This window comes from Hydractinia symbiolongicarpus, chromosome 6 (assembly GCF_029227915.1).
Source record: "Hydractinia symbiolongicarpus strain clone_291-10 chromosome 6, HSymV2.1, whole genome shotgun sequence".
Lineage (NCBI taxonomy): Eukaryota > Metazoa > Cnidaria > Hydrozoa > Anthoathecata > Hydractiniidae > Hydractinia > Hydractinia symbiolongicarpus.
In genome coordinates this window covers 12,401,166-12,418,928 of record NC_079880.1, presented here as the reverse complement: position 1 = coordinate 12,418,928, position 17,763 = coordinate 12,401,166, and the positions used below count along the sequence as shown (strand labels likewise).

The 17,763-nt window shown below is 33.6% G+C and overlaps 1 protein-coding gene across 1 annotated transcript; it reads left to right on the top strand.

Annotated features, from left to right (window-relative positions):
- Nucleotides 1-39: 39 nt before the first annotated feature.
- Nucleotides 40-16,620, top strand: LOC130648042 (uncharacterized). The gene is made up of 23 exons (XM_057454062.1): nucleotides 40-913; nucleotides 2,947-3,051; nucleotides 3,711-4,148; nucleotides 4,492-5,010; nucleotides 5,577-5,709; nucleotides 6,424-6,528; nucleotides 7,219-7,335; nucleotides 7,723-7,833; nucleotides 8,045-8,161; nucleotides 8,532-8,642; nucleotides 8,756-8,863; nucleotides 9,016-9,153; nucleotides 9,612-9,707; nucleotides 9,954-10,070; nucleotides 10,288-10,398; nucleotides 10,763-10,882; nucleotides 11,423-11,557; nucleotides 11,739-11,876; nucleotides 12,170-12,277; nucleotides 13,069-13,200; nucleotides 13,647-13,745; nucleotides 13,992-14,084; nucleotides 14,638-16,620. The coding sequence occupies exons 1-23, from the start codon at nucleotides 254-256 to the stop codon at nucleotides 15,942-15,944; spliced, it is 5,118 nt and encodes a 1,705-aa protein (XP_057310045.1). The 5' UTR covers nucleotides 40-253; the 3' UTR covers nucleotides 15,945-16,620.
- Nucleotides 16,621-17,763: the final 1,143 nt, after the last annotated feature.

Sequence of the window (17,763 nt, the reverse complement as noted above, 5' to 3'; positions counted from 1 at the left end):
TATTAAAAAAAGACATTAGTTGAAATATGTAGAATTACACCGTCTGATTTTTAGCTCATACGAAGAACTAGATATTCTTAGAATTTCATGTTTTGTATTTCGTGTTAATTATTTGCAAGAAATTAAAACATTCATGTTAATTTGTTTAAGGTGTGAAAAATGTACGTTAGGTGAGAAAGTAGGTATTTCGAGCAAGTTTTTAGATGGATAATAGCATATACGATTAATTAGACGTGAAAGACATTTATCAGATATGATACTAATTAAATATACGGCTTTTATGTTACTGTTAGTATACTGCGGGATAAACGCCGTCAAATTAAAATTACGTGACGGGGATCATCGCCGGCATAAGCGTTACAATGTTTACGAGCCAGACGACATGCAAGCTACGTTAGCTAATAAAATTATCGCTCAAGAAGAAGCGAAAGAAAAGCAACATGTGTTTGAGGCTTTAAGTATGGACTCTATTTACACTGGCGATGATAAAGGTAAATCAGTTGAAGATATTAGTAGCAGTAAAGAGGATTTAAGAAAATATACCGACAATTCCAATGACATTAAAAAAGAGTCACCGAAATTCCAAAATCCTGTTACACGAGATCACCTAAAAGGCGCGAAAATTTCAAAGAAAGACGAAAGTGAAAAAGAATTAGAATCAATTGGTTTTGAAGAAGATTCATCAGAAGCGAAAACAAGAGGACACATAAACAAGATAAAAAAAGAAACAAAAAAATTAGGAAAGGGTAAAAAAAGGAATCAAGAATATCCAGAGTTTAATGTACACCATGTTGGGATGGGTCCTTTTGAAGACAACGAAAGTCATTTTCATTCAGAAGCTGATTCAAGGGAAAACTCAATGGACGGCGAGGGTAAAGGTGAAGAAGGCATGGAAGAAGAACTTAGAGATCAGGTAGGAGTATAGGTACTTATAGAACTATAAGTTTCTTTCATTGCAAATAAAAATTTATAAGTTAGGTTTTTTTAATAAATGTTATTGGTTTAATAATATGCACAGAACATTAACTTACATATATATTATTTTAATGAAAAATTTTAAAGCAAGCAGAAAATGAAAAATATTTATTTATTTATTTTCACAATTCTTTTAATGTTGGGAGGTACGAGGAGGGGAAAAATATGTTACTGCAAACATGACTTCTCAAATATTACTTTTAAATGATGAAAAAGTGAAACATTTGCAGAATTGAGTTCTACCATTGTGCTTATTCTTGTAAACTGATAACAAAAGAAAATAAGGCGTAACTAACGAAGAAATTTAAACAACAATGTGTTAAAAAATACCGGAAATGAAACTTTCTGTTCACAGCACAACAATTTTCTCGTTCCTCTGTGCACCTTTCGACGTAGAAGATTGAGTTTATTGTTATCACTTCTGTGTTTACTTAAAAATTTAACACAAAAGTTAATAAGGGTTATATGTGGAGCCACATCCAAGAATCTTGAGACCAAAAAAAATCTTAAAAACCCGGTCCTTATGTATTTTATTTTCTCCCTGATACATTAAATCTTGAAAATCAATCTCGTAGAATTATTAAAATTTATTATTCGCGGAAAATAATCTCCTTCGAATTTCTTCTAATATGTCAATCTGTGAAAAAATAAAACAAAAATTTTGTCAAATGTTAATAACAATCTGTGAGACAAATTAATTTTGCAAATATTGCAAGTAAGCAAACCATATCTGCACTAATTCGCTGCAAACTAAAAATTTTGCTCAAACTAATCTCGTTTTATGTTATTCAATATTTTGGTTAGTTTATTCCCTGAAAAAAAAATGCATATGGAAAAAGGTCTATTAAACTTAAAGAAAGGAATGTTTGCTTTCAAAGAAACATACTTCCAGCCAGGTAACATTTTGCTGCAGTATGCACGTGTGCAAAACTCGCATGACAGAGATAAAAAAGGGTTACGGGAAAGTAATACAAAAAACTTCTTCGAAAAATTCAGAAAACATGATTTTGAGCAATAAAAGTAAATAGCTCGTTCAATTTTCTTTATGGTATACTGTTTTAAATTTTGAAAAGCAATTACTTTAACAACAAACTTCTCATTCAGAAGTAAACCAACCAAAGAATCAGTAATTGATTGCTTAAAACCATTCTTATTTTTATTCACTTTGCTAAGATTTAATGGACGTGCCATTCTGCGGATTTTCCCACGGTTGAACGACTAGTTTCATGAAATAACTATCAGATGTTTCCAACTTGGTTGTTCAACCTTGTTGCATGTTTTTATTGTATAAATAAAGTTCGGGGAAATATAGAAAAAAAAAAGATACTTCAAAAGTTTTCGTTACTTTTTCCCGACAAAAGGATTTGATCTTCACATCACTGTTTTGTAGCTTCTTGTTCTGCCTTTTACACCATATTTCGGATAGAACTTTTCTGAAATAGCATAAACTAACGAACGCGTATGGACAATTGTTTTGTTTTTTCAGTTTGTTTTTAACGGGGGTAATTAGTTTTAAGTGACGTACAAAAAACTGGCCTTTGAGTATAAGAGTTTCGGAGAGAATATTTTAGCTTTGAGTCAACAGGTAAAAATGCAATCATTATCAGCTAACTACTTCAATCAATGTTCCAATGTGTCTAGATTTAGCAAGTTTATTTAAATATACATCTGGGGCGCTCTTTTAAGTTAAGAGATTAATGAAAGGTGTTTCTTCGAGAGATGCACTTATTAAGAAGCTGATATAAAAACTTCTTACATGTATCTTCAATTAACTTCAGTTGGGCAGAAGGTGTTTAACAGGATTCAAAGGATAACAATAACAAAGGGTTGTATTAAATTTAAATAGAGAAGCGTTATACATACTCATTTAATTATTTTTTATCAAGAGAAGTGAAAGGTGTTTATGCGAGTGGATGTCCAATATATTTATGGTAAATAAGTAGGATCAGCTGAATTGATATAATATTTCAGGATGATGACAACGAATCAGAAGAACATCATCATCATTCTCATCATCATAATCAAGATGGCCGACCACAACCGCATCATCCTGTTGGATTGAGACCAAATATAAACGTTAGTAAGATTTATGATTTTAGCAGAGCGAGAAACCCAAAAAGTCCTTTTGACATGACTTTAGTTAATAAAATGACTACTTTTATCAGCATCTATATATGGGATATTTGATATTCAACCCAGTGTCCGAGTTGCTAATAATGTGCCTTGAAATTTAGGGAAACGTTGCCTAATTACATTACTCGTATTCACCAATTAAATTTGATGTCAAATTTTTCTAATAACCAGACCATATGTATGAGCAGTTGTCCGGTTACAAAAAAAAACCTAACAAAGAAAAAAAAATTAGTAAGCCTGGTTACGTATCAAAAAGAGTATCTAAAAAATAACTGTTGTCTGTATCCAATATTCTTTATACCAAGATTTACGTAGATTGTAGCACAGCGGCATATGAACTAGTTGTTTATAACAAAATGCGCGTAATGGTATAAAACAACATATCACTATCGTGTTTTTCATATGAACTGGCGCTGTCCATGCTGTCCAGTATAAATTAATCAATGTGAACAAAACGTTACGGAGAATTTTAGGCTCACGTGAGAGGAATTACCAGGAGATTTTACGTATTATTTCTTCAGATATGTCTTATCTACCTTTTGTTTGGTCTTTAATAATTTACTCACAACTTTTATAAAATTTAAAATATGTAAACTCTGCAGGAAGAAGGGAAAAGAAGAACCATGCATGGCCAAATCGACAGCCCGTATGTTGTACCTGCTGGCAATGTTCAACGTGGCGTTCAGCCGGATCAAGGATATCATATGGATGACGTTCGACATATAGACCGTGTACAACACGAAGTGGGCTTTCCACACAAACTGATCGGTGATCATGACGACTCTGACGACGAATACATACTACATAATCGTCACCGGGTTGGTGGCGTAGCTATTCGTGACGAGGAATATGAGCACGACGATGATGGTGATGATGATGACGAGGAGGGCGATGATAGAGATGAAGACGATGACGGTGATGATGATGACAACGTAGAAAATACTGACGAGGATGTGCAGTATCAGACAGGACACACTTCTAATGACGGCGACACTGGTAATTTTGAGAAAGTCAGGGTGGAAGATGGTGCCGTTGTAAAGGTAAAAAAAAATTAAACGATTACTATGAGAAGAGCAAATTTATCCTAACTAGTACTATAAAAATCATGTAAGGACAATTTTTTCATGTGCTTCTTTGCAGGATATTATAACATATTTGTGCTATCTACTTTGATTTGCTTGCAAATATGGACATAGAAATTTCTATTACCATTAGCGTTCTGTTATTTACGAAGTGCATAAATAAAATTCACGTTTAAATGAATCCGTTTAAATTGCGCAGTAAGGTAGTATATCAATTTTGTTGATGTTATAAACTCTTATGTTTATATTTGAACTGCGTCGTGTATTTCCTGTTACCTTGCAAATAAAATAACATTCCTAGCAATCCATTCCCAAGAAACGTGAACAACTAGTCTCAGAAGACGCCGACGAGAAGAGTAAAGATGGCACGGCAGCGAAATTAAAAGAAAAGCCTGTTATAGTGGCGGACGATGAAGATGATGATGACAATGAAAATAAATCAGACACAATCAGTGAAGAAACGTCACAAAATGACGACGATAAAACGACAAAGATCGTGGACGGCGAAACAACAAAACTTCTTGCAATAGATACTTCAAAAGACGGCGATGACACAACGCCAGAAACAGAAGCCAAAGTTGATACAGAAGAGAAAACTAATCCGCAATCGAAAGCTAGTGCTGAAAAAGAAACGCCGGAACAAACTATAGAAAATGATGCCGTTAAAGAATCATCAGACGAAGAGAACGTAATTTTGAAGGAAGAACAAGTGCAAGGACCATCTGTTGTAACAGCTCGCAAGAAAACTATTTCTGCTTTGGATAATTATGAACATGAAGCGAAATTTAATGTTCCACCGGAAGCTATCTATGAAGCGCAGGTTCGTTATATTTTGTTTTGTATTATTCACAATCTTAGGAACACATTTTCTTGTTTTTATCCAGGCACAAAGTACTGTCCCAGAAATTTTGTTTTTTCTTCGTAAATAATCTATTATACTTCACGCCCTCGGTTTTATGAGCACCTAATTTATTTTATTGTTCTCATAAAAGCCTTTGTGACGTAAACTTTATTACACAAAACTCACGGATAATTAACTTTTATCATTCCCTTTAAGCACGTGTTTATTCTCTACTGTTATGTGAAAAACATATTGGTTTATTTACTGCCACTATTTGCTGTTTTTTTATTTGGTATCTATAGTGGATTTTTCCACGGGACTATATACTAGTTGTAGTTAATTAAGATAAAATAAGATGCAATAAGATTTATAAATTGAGCTGAAATAAAATGCAAGAAAATGCAGTTTTAAAAATTTAGATTCATGGAGATGCGATAAAATGCAGTTTAATTAATTAAACTGCAATGAGATGAAATAAGATGCAGTTCCATTAATTAGGATGTAATAAGATGAAATGATATGTACTATGCTTTAAACATTTATAGAACCATGGTCTTGAAGCAGTAGATAACGGTGATCATATTGAGCCTGGTATGGATTCCTATCACATTCATCACCAACCAAATCACATGCTACAACCTCTGCATGATTATACTGGGGAAGAATCGCACTTTTATAGTAAGATGATGTTATGGTTCTTTGTAAATGCTGACAAAATTACCATTTTTAATTGATGTTATCTCCAAATGATGTTGTGTGCAACACAAAAAACAAAAACACGCAAAACGGTAGACAATACTGAATCATACTCAAATTGCAATAATTCTAAATAGGTCACACTCATAATTATTTTGGATAAGAAAATTTAATTGCTTACGTCATAGCTTACAGTGCAGCATAACTTTGATATCGAAAGTAGTTTTACCTAAATGACATCTATTTGCAAGTGTTCAATGTGACTTGATTATTAGTGGCAAAAATAGTTGTAATTCATCCACAAGCTAAAGAGACAGGCGGCCGAATCGTTCGGCGAAAAACACATGTAGTATATAAATGCAAGAGATGGAACCTTTTATTTGAAAGAGCAAATTGTAAAAATAACAAAATTCGAATTAGCTCATGTGTACTTTATGGACTTCACTGAAAATTATCAACTTTGTATACGCTTCTTAATGTCAATATGTCATCTATTCAATTTTTCACCTTGATTGCTATGATTGTTATCTTTGTCATTACTCTCTCAAGAGACTATGTCGCCATCATATTTTCCTCATTTGTGTCAGCCATTCTAAATTCTCTCTCTTTCTCCCTTTGTCTCAGATACTGAACGTTGTCGTGAACGATTCTATGATTGATTTTGCATTTCAACTGCATCATTTACATTGATTTTAGATCGTTACACCAATCCGTGTGAAAATGGAGGTTTTTTCGTTCCAGTTACTAGAAACAAACATGTATGCATTTGTCCTGAAAAATTTATGGGCAAGAATTGTGAAGGTAAGTTATTTTGACGTGAGGTAAGAAATTCTATTTTTATGTCAGAAAAACAGATAGGAATCATCACCGCACCGCACTAGATTTCATGAATGTATGAAAAAAAATTAATAAGAAAAACCAAAACAAGATTGACCGTATTTACATGTTTTCGTTTCATTTTAAATAAGCTGAGGTTTCGGGAAGGGACAATATAACCACCTTATAACGTTTAGCATAAAACGAACCCAAAAGTGGGGTAGAATTTGCTGACGTTAGCAATTTTGTGTGGCCGTCATCTGTGTTCTAAGGACACGTGTTTTGGCCGCTGAGTATTATGAGTCGCTTGGATTGGCTTGCAAGTAAAATTTTTTGCGACATGGGTAAAAACAATGCTAACAATATTCAAAGATTTTGGGACCACGGTTAGCAACACGGTTAGCATGGAAACTCCCAAAAGAAAACCACATAAATTTTCTATGAAGTGAAAACATAGATGATGAGCAAAATAATTCTTCTTTAATAAGCGAAACATGTTCATATTTCCCTTTGTTAGCCCTGTTGGAGTATTGCGGGTGTTGTATATTTAAAAGGATGTTTTTAGTGAGATTCATCCCAAAGTATAATAAGGGTTGTATGTATTGGTGGGCCATCAAAGAAACTGTTCCTAGTAAACAAGACGTGCGGCTAAAGTTATCTGATGTTTTTTTATAGATGTAAATTATTGTTACAATCGCCCATGCAAGCACTGTGGTAAATGCATGATGACGCATCACTGGCCACACTATAAATGTGAATGTTGCCTAAAGTATTCAGGAAAACATTGCGAAAGTGAGTGATAGACGATATTTTTTGACATCTCTTGACATCTTAATAGGAAATGCTTTAACGTAAAAAACAGTTTTTTAGAGTTTATGTAGAAAACAAAACTTTTTGTCCATCTTAGTTGCACCATTATAAGCAATGACATTTAATGTGAAAATGGAAAAGCTAATGACTAATATTTATAACTAGTTGAAGGCTCATAGAAAAATACACTGATAGTCAAATTATATACTGTACATATGACCAGCATTTCTATTTTGTGCATTTTTAGCACAATTAATTGTATTCTTCAGGAGTGGTCTGTAATAAAGCAACCATTTTACCTAGACTATTATTACTATTTATTATAATATATTATCACAAAAGTAAATATATATTGTTATTGTTTTTTAGTTCGGAATCCATGTGAACCAAATCCATGCATAAACGATGGAGAGTGCACACATGATGGTCATACTCCTTCGTGTATATGTAAAGAGAAGTTTAAAGGGGAGTTTTGTGAAGGTAAAAAGCTTGCAAACGGAGTTGTGTTAAGCAAAAATTTTATTTATTTTGCGGTCTTTTTTAATATTATCTACTGCAGGATTAGGGACAAAATTTTTAAGGAGTAAATTTGCACTGTGAATATTTTTACATGACTTTCTATGAAAGATTTGTAATTATTAGTACATTTTTCTTCCTTTTTTTCCTTTTACACTGCTAATTTGCTCTATAGATGTAAATAAATGCCTACCAAATCCATGTCTTAACAATGCTGTATGTATCGAAAGACCTGGGGTTGGAACCTTTCAGTGTTTATGTAAACCAGGATGGCTTGGAACTTTATGTGAAGGTTAGTTCTATGATGAAAGAAAAATTAAAATTCTCTGAAGCGTTTGAATTTAAATGCATCAAATTTATTTTGTTTTTAATCCTTTGGTTTTTTGCCCATTAACATTTGTTAATGTTTGTTCGCACAATTTTTTTTTCAAATTACATGGTAGACATAATATTTTAAAGTAACTAAAGCCAATTCATAACTTCTAATTTAGTTATTGTCTTGAAAAGATTGTTGGATTTATGACTGTTTTTAGGCTTTTTATTTTACTGTTTTCAGGCTTGATAAATTTCCCTTACCTATACTTTTCTACAAATCTTTTGCAAGTTATTTTATTTCTGGCAATAGACTGCAACAGTATCCTTATAATGAAATTATCTATTAGTTCCAAGTCAATGCGCTGGAGATCCATGCAGAAATGGTGGTACTTGCCAAGAAGCAGGAAGAAAGTTCAACTGTATCTGTCCTGATGGTTACATAGGCGACACTTGCCAAAGTAAGAAAATCATGGAATAATTATTCATAAGCTATTGTAGACAAAGTAATTCTTTTCAAGTAACATGATATACTCAAAAACACGATGGTAATAGTAGTAATGTTGCATTATAGGGAAACTATGCTATCCAAACCCATGTGGTAATGGTGGAACTTGTGTTGAAGACGGGCGTAACTATCATTGCATGTGTCCTGGGTGGTCAAAAGGCGATAGGTGCACAGGTATAATTTATATAAAGAATTCCATTTTTTTAATTCTACGCTTTGCCTTCTCTTTACAAATTCATATTAGAAATGATTATCGTATCCACAATATGTTCTATAAGTATTCAAATTTATATGCGCAGGAGTTAAATTATTTTTAAAATTCTCAGATATCAGCCCGTGTTTAATGAATCCTTGTGAAAACGGAGGAAGATGCATTGATGCATATTCTGGTTTCAGATGGACGTTAGGAACGATGCAGTACTATTGCATGTGTCAACCTCCATTTCATGGCCCACATTGTGAAAGTAAGTAAAACTCAAGTGTTTGGCTTTCTTTGCTTGCAACAGAGCTGAAAATTTAGAGAATTACATATCTTTTTGGGTGTAAAAAGTTTGCCGTTAATTAGCCCTTGGATGACGAAACACGTAGAAATACGGTAAAAAAATCGGGTAATAGCAGTGACACAGTTGGAACCGCAATAGCTTTTGATAAGTGGGATGTTATAAAAAGGCTCCCTATAGTTTAGAAAGAGAATGAACCGGACAACCAGATGGTATCAAACATGAACCATTTAGGTCTTTTCCTTAGCCTCCAATAGAAATTCAAATTTTGGACAGCTAATTATTTTTTTTCAAAACAGGCATATTTTAAGCGTTAAAAAACACGGTTTAAACTAATCCTAACTAAGAACTAAGCATACTGAGCAATTCAGCAAAATGTAGTTACGTGACTTAATAGCAAAATTTTTTATGCCTAACTTTAGCCAATCCATGCTTGTATTGTGATGCGCATGCGCATTGTGATGTCGTCCGCTGCGTGTGTGATGATGGATATGCGGGAGATGGAATCACGTGTCATAGTAAGTAGTTTTAATGACAACAACGTAATCTAAAAATCTTCCGTTCACATTACTGTTAACTTGTAAAAGATATATAAAATTCTTTTTCCGTTGATGCGATATTTTCCAGTAATTGTTGTTATTTAGGATTGAATTTAGGAATAGCAGTACAGATATTAACTCTTCACTTCAGTTCTACATATGCTAAAGAAGATTACCTTTACATTAAAACATTTTCAGAAAAACTAATTTTCATTGTCTCCTTAGAAATCCCTCTTCCATGTCATCCGAATCCTTGTCAAAACAACGGAATATGTGTTGATGAAGGACACGGCTTCTATCATTGTCAATGCAAACCACCTTATCTACCGCCTAATTGCGAATGTAAGTTGTATTGGAGACTTCTTTTTGACATACCGCAATGAATGTGTGTTTAAAAAGAATTTTTTAATTTAAAACCAGCAGCAACGTTCTAATTAAAATGAGCACTCACTAAAATACTATCTCAGAGAGGTTATTACACAGTATATGTCTTCAACATATTGTGGCCACGCATTCTGTATGTAAACTTCCAAATATACACAAACTATTATTATTTCAGTACCTTCGTATTGTCATCCGAATCCATGTCACGGAGGGACGTGCATCCCATTAAAAAATGGATTTAAGTGTATTGAATGTCCTGACGGATTCAATGGAAAAACCTGCGGAGGTAACCTTCTGCTTCATCAATAAAATACCAGCTTATATTTCTGACTGTTTTACACTGGATTATATTTTAGGGGCTACTTTGAGTTTCATTTAGGTGATTTAGATACCTTGCATTTAATATTTATGCAACTTTATGAGTTAATTTTGAAAAGATTTTATACCTATGGAAATAACTGGAGCTTAAATCTTTGACTTCATTAATGAGCATGTAAATACATTATCTGAAATGAATTTATTGCAACTGGTGCCAAGATATATCGCGTATGTACTCCATTCTACTTCAAAACCGCATGGAGTATAATTTTGGTCCATATAAGTCCGCTTGAAAATGTACAGAATAATAAAAAAAATAATCTTCTTCATAGTTACTGATCTATGCAGTCCGAATCCTTGCCAACATGGTGGCAAATGCAACCATACTTCTGAAAGTACATTTGGATGCACATGCGATCCTGAAAAAGATTGGATTGGTGACTTATGCGAAAGTATGTAAATATGACATCTTTATTTCCACAAATGAGTGATTCGAGTTGTGTTTATATCAGAACTGTTTCAAAATCCCCAAGCTCAAATGCTAAAAGCCGATTCTAGGTGGCTAAATTTTGGTTAAAAATAAATTAAAAATTTTGGGCATGTTCTCTTTGGTTACAGGTATTCGACAGGCTTTTCCAAAATATAAACGTTTACGAAACGAAACGAAAATTTGCGAAAGTTTGTAGTCTTAAGGCTGAAATACACGATCTGTTTAAACAGACGGTTTTAAGCTGATGGATGAGTCATACGTTGAAACAGATCGCGTATTTTGAAAAATTGAAACTTTTTGGCCTACGTATTTTGACCATGATTTTATTTCAAAAGGATCGACGTGTTCTTTTTCAATTCAAAGTACGCTCTTTCTCTATGAAATTTCTTCAACCTAGACAACTAACTCTAGGTACGGTTAACGAAAGCTCGATAGACTTCACATATAGATAACTACCTTCGTAATTATAGACCCTTTCTTACGTTATTTTGTTCTCTTTTAGAATGTGGTTGCAGACACAGTATTAATCCGTTAATTCCCAGTGCCTTCTGTCATCATAAAACCGGCAAATGCGCATGTCCAGAAAGATATTATATTAATGAGAGGAACGGACTTTGTGAGAAAAAAAACACAAGTAGTAAGTATAATCGTTAGAGAATTTGGTGCTAAATTTGATATAGCTGTATTTCTTGGAATCACCATTAAAATGCTTGTATTTCCAATAAGCATTATTTTTTTAAAAAACGTAAAAACATTTAACAGTCAACTAAAGCTCATGCATTAATTTATTATGTTAATTACAAGAGTTTGATATTTAGCTACAAGAGCATGTACTCCTAACCCTTGCCTATGCGGTGGCACCTGTCGTGGAAATGAAGAAAACCCAATGGATGTGACATCATTTACTTGTGACTGTCCAAAACAGTGTTATGGTGACAAATGTCAAAATAGACATTGTAAGTATACTTTTTCCTACACTACTGGGAAAGATAGCTTCATGCTTTCAAAGCTAATCTAAATTATAATAAAAGTTTTCAATGTCAAATGAAATTTCTAAAAGAAGCAAGTCAGAGCTTTTGAATTTTTTTTATTAAATTGCAAAGAAAAACGTAAATTTTTGACTTCTATTCTATCTTTAGTTACTTTAAAGAAAAGGGAAACAGTAATATGTTTATCCAGTACCTTATCATCTGCACTGTCCTTTTTGTGTAGAACGGCCTATTATTGTCGAATAATATTTCCTCCTTAGTTTGTTTTCAATTTAACCCTTGTGCAAATGGTGGTACTTGCATAGATCTTGATGGAATGAACTACAGGTGTAACTGTCAATCTGGATACTCAGGTCAAAACTGTACAAGTAAGTATCGACTTCTTCTGAAATAACGGCACGCTTTTTACAAGATTATTTATACAAATTATTTGTTGAAGTCTAACTAGATATTAACTATACGTTCAATCGACGTTGTTTTTTTTTTGTTTATAACAGGTTTCAGGTTCACTAAATGTTGACTTGGAGAAGCTAACAGGTGTCCTAAGTAGAAATAAACAGTATGGGTGATATTTAAATGCAAAATATTGCAGAAATTGGATATTTAAATTCTGGTTAAGTTTGAAAGGAGCAAACAAAATTTAGTTAATTTTTGTTATTTATGTTATTAAGAGGTATGATTACTGCCAGCAGGCGATATTTTAATTATTAATACAGACAACTGCAGTCAAAATATTGTGAAAGAAAGAACCTCAATTCTCGGAGTTATTCGCAGGACTACGTTTAATTTGTCAAAGTTCGCTTGTCAATGTTTATAAACAGACTCTGGTCAAATTTTTGTTCACGAAAATACAGCCCTTTTTATAATTTTCAAAACAATTGCAAGCGATTATGGTGATTATTCCAATAAGTGGACAAGCACTAGAGTATTCTCTACGTTGTTCAAGGGGTCTACACATCAATTAAACCAGTCGATTTCGATCTCGTGGACAGTTTTAAAAAATGACTAAAAACGGTGATGTCCCTATAAACAAGTTATATTACTTATTATATTGATAAAAAACAAAAACACACTTATCACCGCGATTTACGTGTTTCCACGTTTTTGTCTTTTTGTTTAAAAAATACAATATTGTGTATTAATTTATTTACTTATTTAGTTCTTCCCACGGTGACACCACCAGTGAATCCATGCGCAGAAAATCCTTGTCATAACAGCGGAGTGTGCCTGCGTGTGGGATCAAGCTACGACTGCAAATGTTTGACACGATATACAGGACCGACATGCAACAGTAAGTCTTACGACGTCCAGAATGCATTAGGAACTTTATTGTCATGCAGTCATATCAAGTATTGTATTGACCTGTTGAAATATCCAGTAAAATAGTTTTTATAGATATTTAAGGGCTGTTTACATGGAGATAGGATGGCGCAGAAAAACAAGCTTACTCTTTCTTTCGCCGAGCTCTGTTTAAGCTTGTTTTTATATTCACCTTCAACGAAGATCTGCGCAAAACAAGTTGGCTCGGTTTTGACACTAACACATTTTACTTGTAGTAAAGGTTTATTAGTGTAGCATAAAGATCAGCTAACCGAACCAATCTTGTTAACCTGGCCTGCTTGCTTCATATAAACACGCCCCTTGGTATCTGGATTAGTGCTTAACATTTATACACAACCGTTATAATTCATGACTTCTTCTTTTAGAGATCCTTAAAATTTAAATTTTTTCGTTTAGTTGACAGGTGTAAAGATTGTGACGAGCACGCGAAATGTTTTGCTGGTGAATGTGTCTGTCATCGTGGTTACGTAGGGAATGGTTACTCATGTGTGAAAGGTGAGATTGACAATTATAACTATTTTTACGCGTGTTGTGTGCATGTCAGTATCGAGGCTTTATTTTGGATGGCTAGATCAATACTTTCTGTATGATATTGCGTTTTAAAGATCCCTGCCTTCTAAATAAGTCAAACTTTTTATATGTAGTTAAAACTTTAAAATTTAAACCACCACCTAAACTATTTGGGAACAAGAAACTTTCAAAATTGCACAATATTGTTTGATTGTGATAATTTTTTTTTAGAGTGTGGAGGAAAATGTTTGGATATTGAAATTTGCACCAGTGGTGTGTGTGATTGCATGGGAGGATATCACCGAGTGCAAAAAGTTTGCACACGTAAGTATTACTATACAGGCGTGATAATCTACTGTAATTTACCAAGTATCTATACTTGAAAGTTGTTGTCACTCCTTTTATTCTCAGTTGTTGACGATACCAGACGTTTAACTTTTGCGTGGCTTTAACCTGTAGTAAATTGTAGGCGAATTGTAGTGTCTACGCGATGCATTTTTAGAGTAGGAATTCACTAGCTAATAGAGGATTCCAGAAGCAGGTTAATAAAGCCAGAAAAATGTGACTTTTGTGAAAACTACAATATGTTTTATGACAAAACACCAAAAAAAGAAGGAAATTTTGAGATATTCTTTAATTACCAACGTAGAAAGTTTGTAGAAGACATCATAAAAGCATTAGTTGCCTAACTTTCCAAACCGATTAGTCGTTCAACAAGTAGAATTAGTTAAGATGTTAACTTAATAACATATTTTTAATGATATGATTATGAATATGCATGAATAATTTCATTTTATCTTATTACGTAAGAAAGCACACCTTATTCTTGGAAAAAACAAAATTTGGTTGTATTTGCTTCCAATTATTTGGGTTTTAGGTATTCGTGATCCGGCAGATTACTACACACATCCAACGCAACAGCCAACGAAGAAGCGCCACAGCAAAAAACCATCGCACGACTTCCTTACACCTATCGCACCGACATTACCCGCAACGCACGCGTTTGTCACGCATTTCACCAAACCAACTGTGAAAACATCTGTTACAGAGTCCAAAAGTACTAGAGTGAGACCAACGGAAGAATCCCTTGTCTCACCTGTCCAACCAGGATCTGATGGTGGCCCAACTGTCCCTGTTGTTGTAAGTCCAAAAGCTCCTAAAGCACCTACAATTCCAGTTTCGGGCAATGCTGGTGTTGGGTCACCTGGAGTGCGTCATTATGCACCTACAGTTAATCACCTTCTACCAAATCAAAAATCGAAATTACCTGCAGTTAAAAAGAAAGATATTAAAGCATCTAACACTGTCGATTATAAATTAATGGTAGTTTCAGAGAATGATGATGATATTGGGAACGATAAAAAACCACTGGTTGTTAATAAGAAAGAATCTATTACGAAAGTAGTTCACAGGGAAAACTTCGAACCAGTAAAAAATAAAGTAGAGCAAGCACAGAAAAAGCAGGGAATCCATCCAACCGCAGCCATTGATGTATTTGCAGGTAGGCACACACAAAATCTCACAACATCAAAAGAAACAAAGGGAACGTTGCGAAGACTAAATACACCCATTACTTCCCCTCAAGAGAAAAATAGTACGGAGACGAAACAAGAGAGTGCAAATAGCACAGTTTATAAAACAACACAGAATGAAAATAACACATCAAGAAATGTAACACAAAATGAAAATGCTAGCTTATTAAATGGTCATAATAACTCAACAGCATTCAATAACTTTTCCCTTTCCATAACTAAGGAGAGCATGCAGAATATGTCGCTCACAAACTCAAGTGGGACGACATCTCTGTTAAAAAACTCGACAGGGATACACAAAGAAACAAACACAACCCCACAAAGAAAAGAGAGAATTCAATATTTGTTCAGAAATCCGAATAAAACATTTCACTCAAATCATTCAATTGTTAACAACACGGTCGGACAAAATAACTCGACCAACTTTACAAACATTTTAAAAAAACGTTCAAAAACTGAAACTAGCATTGTAGCTCATTCAAATAAATTAAAAGACGACACGTCATTCAGCAACGATGACGATGACGACGAAGATAAAAGGAGTCGTATTATAGACGTTCTGAAAGGATATGGAGAAGAACTTGGAGATGAAATATACGAGCTTACAGATGATAAAAATATAGATACACATGACACGAAGACGGCTCTGTAAAGTTAAAATATAATATACAACCAGCTGTAACATGCAAACGTAAATGGCCAAAAGTTATTCCATAATATGCAAGGCGAAATACGGAAGTGCTGCCATTTTCTTATAAGCTACGAAGGATTAATTAATTTGTCCCTTGGCCACAAGCTCAAGCACCTTGTGACACAATGACACTTCTAAAATTAAATACAATGATGGCAGAAAAAAAACAATGCAAAACAAAAACCCCATCCCACAGAGAACAAATTATTACTAAATCAACTTTATTCTTCCTTTGTTAAGATCATTTTTTCTTCTTTTTCACGTATTACAGGTAAATCACGTAACTTCTTTAAGCATAAGAAAAGGTCAAAACTAATGATACCGTTTTCCTGTTGAAAACAGTTAAAAACAACTGTCTAATGATCCATTGATTCATATTAGATGGTTGTTAGATCTTTCTTTATACATCCGCTCTAATACAATAGGAGCAATATGAGCACTGTAATATACATCAAGGACAAGCTTTCACAACAGGGTTGCGAGGGAGGTTGATACAATAAAAACGGAACTCTTACACTCTTCAGTCCAGTTGCTGAAATATTAATAATTTTTTTTTTAAATTTAATATTTTTGTAAAATATCTATTTAGTTTCATTATGTATCATATTTTAATAAAAATTAAATTCTCCAAAATGTATTTGATTGTTTATGTATGTTTATATGTGATCTATTTTTACTTCCACAGAGACGATTACTTTGTAACACGTTTTTGCGCAACCTTACTTAAAACGCTTTAGAAGCCAAGCTACGTAGTATATGGTGAACATAATATTTCACAGCGAACAGGATTCGATGCATTGAAGCAATATATTATGGACCCACGCAGACAAATAGTATTGTAATTACTCTCTTTGTCTAAACATCAACTCTCTGTCAAATCAAGAAACATTGAAACAGAAATTTGAAGTACGGTAAAGATATTGGGTATTTTATTATTATTTTTATTGAAATTGTTTACCCAGAAAAGTCTCTTTAGTTCCCACTGGTACTGCTATTTACGAGGGTTCTTCGAAGAGGTTCCTAGTGCATTTGCAGCTTGCACTTGAGCTACGAAAGTAGTGCAAGCACTGTAATCGCTTAACACGAGAACCGTCTAAGATATCAATCCTATTCTCATGCTGAACTGTTAGTAGAAAAGTCACTTTTACACTTTAATAGTATAGTGGATAACTCAGCTGTTGTTTGAACACAAAACCTCCCGCACTGACAGCGAAAGCTCTACCACAAGGCTGACATGCAGTAAGATGGGCTTGTAAGTCTGTCAGCATGTTTAGAGTTATTAAACACATTCAAAAAACTTGCAAAACTGCCGGTGAGATTGATCCCTTACTTTCCCATAAGAAACGGCTAACTAATATGATCAATCATTAGATAAGTTATATATTTTTTAAATATAAAATCAATACACTATATGCATATTATTGTCATGTTGAAAGAATTGTATAAATCATTTTATAACACCAGTCCTTCTATTATGAAAATAATTTTTTCAAAAGGGGGAATGGTTCCTATTCTCTTGGCAAGTCAGAGACAGTTTAAATGTGGTACAGTCAAGAGTGCCCAAAACGGACTGAAAAAGGTTTGATAGGAGGCCTTAACCGTGGGCAAATCAGACTCACTCACTACTTAGCTTTTTTGATTACGGCAAGCTGGAGGGCAACTGCTATTGTGAAATTTTGGGAAAAATTATAAGAAACTGGTTGTCCAAGAAGCCATGCTTAAAATAAAGATAAACATGGAATTATAGCAATTTCTTTATTTTTTTTTATTTTTCTGATTT

Coding starts and splice junctions, on each gene's coding strand:
- LOC130648042 (XM_057454062.1), top strand. CDS start 254: ATGATACTAATTAAATATACGGCTTTTATGTTACTGTTAGTATACTGC. Junction 12,278..13,068: donor CTCAGGTCAAAACTGTACAA/GTAAGTATCGAC, acceptor TTACTTATTTAG/TTCTTCCCACGGTGACACCA. Junction 13,201..13,646: donor TACAGGACCGACATGCAACA/GTAAGTCTTACG, acceptor TTTTTCGTTTAG/TTGACAGGTGTAAAGATTGT.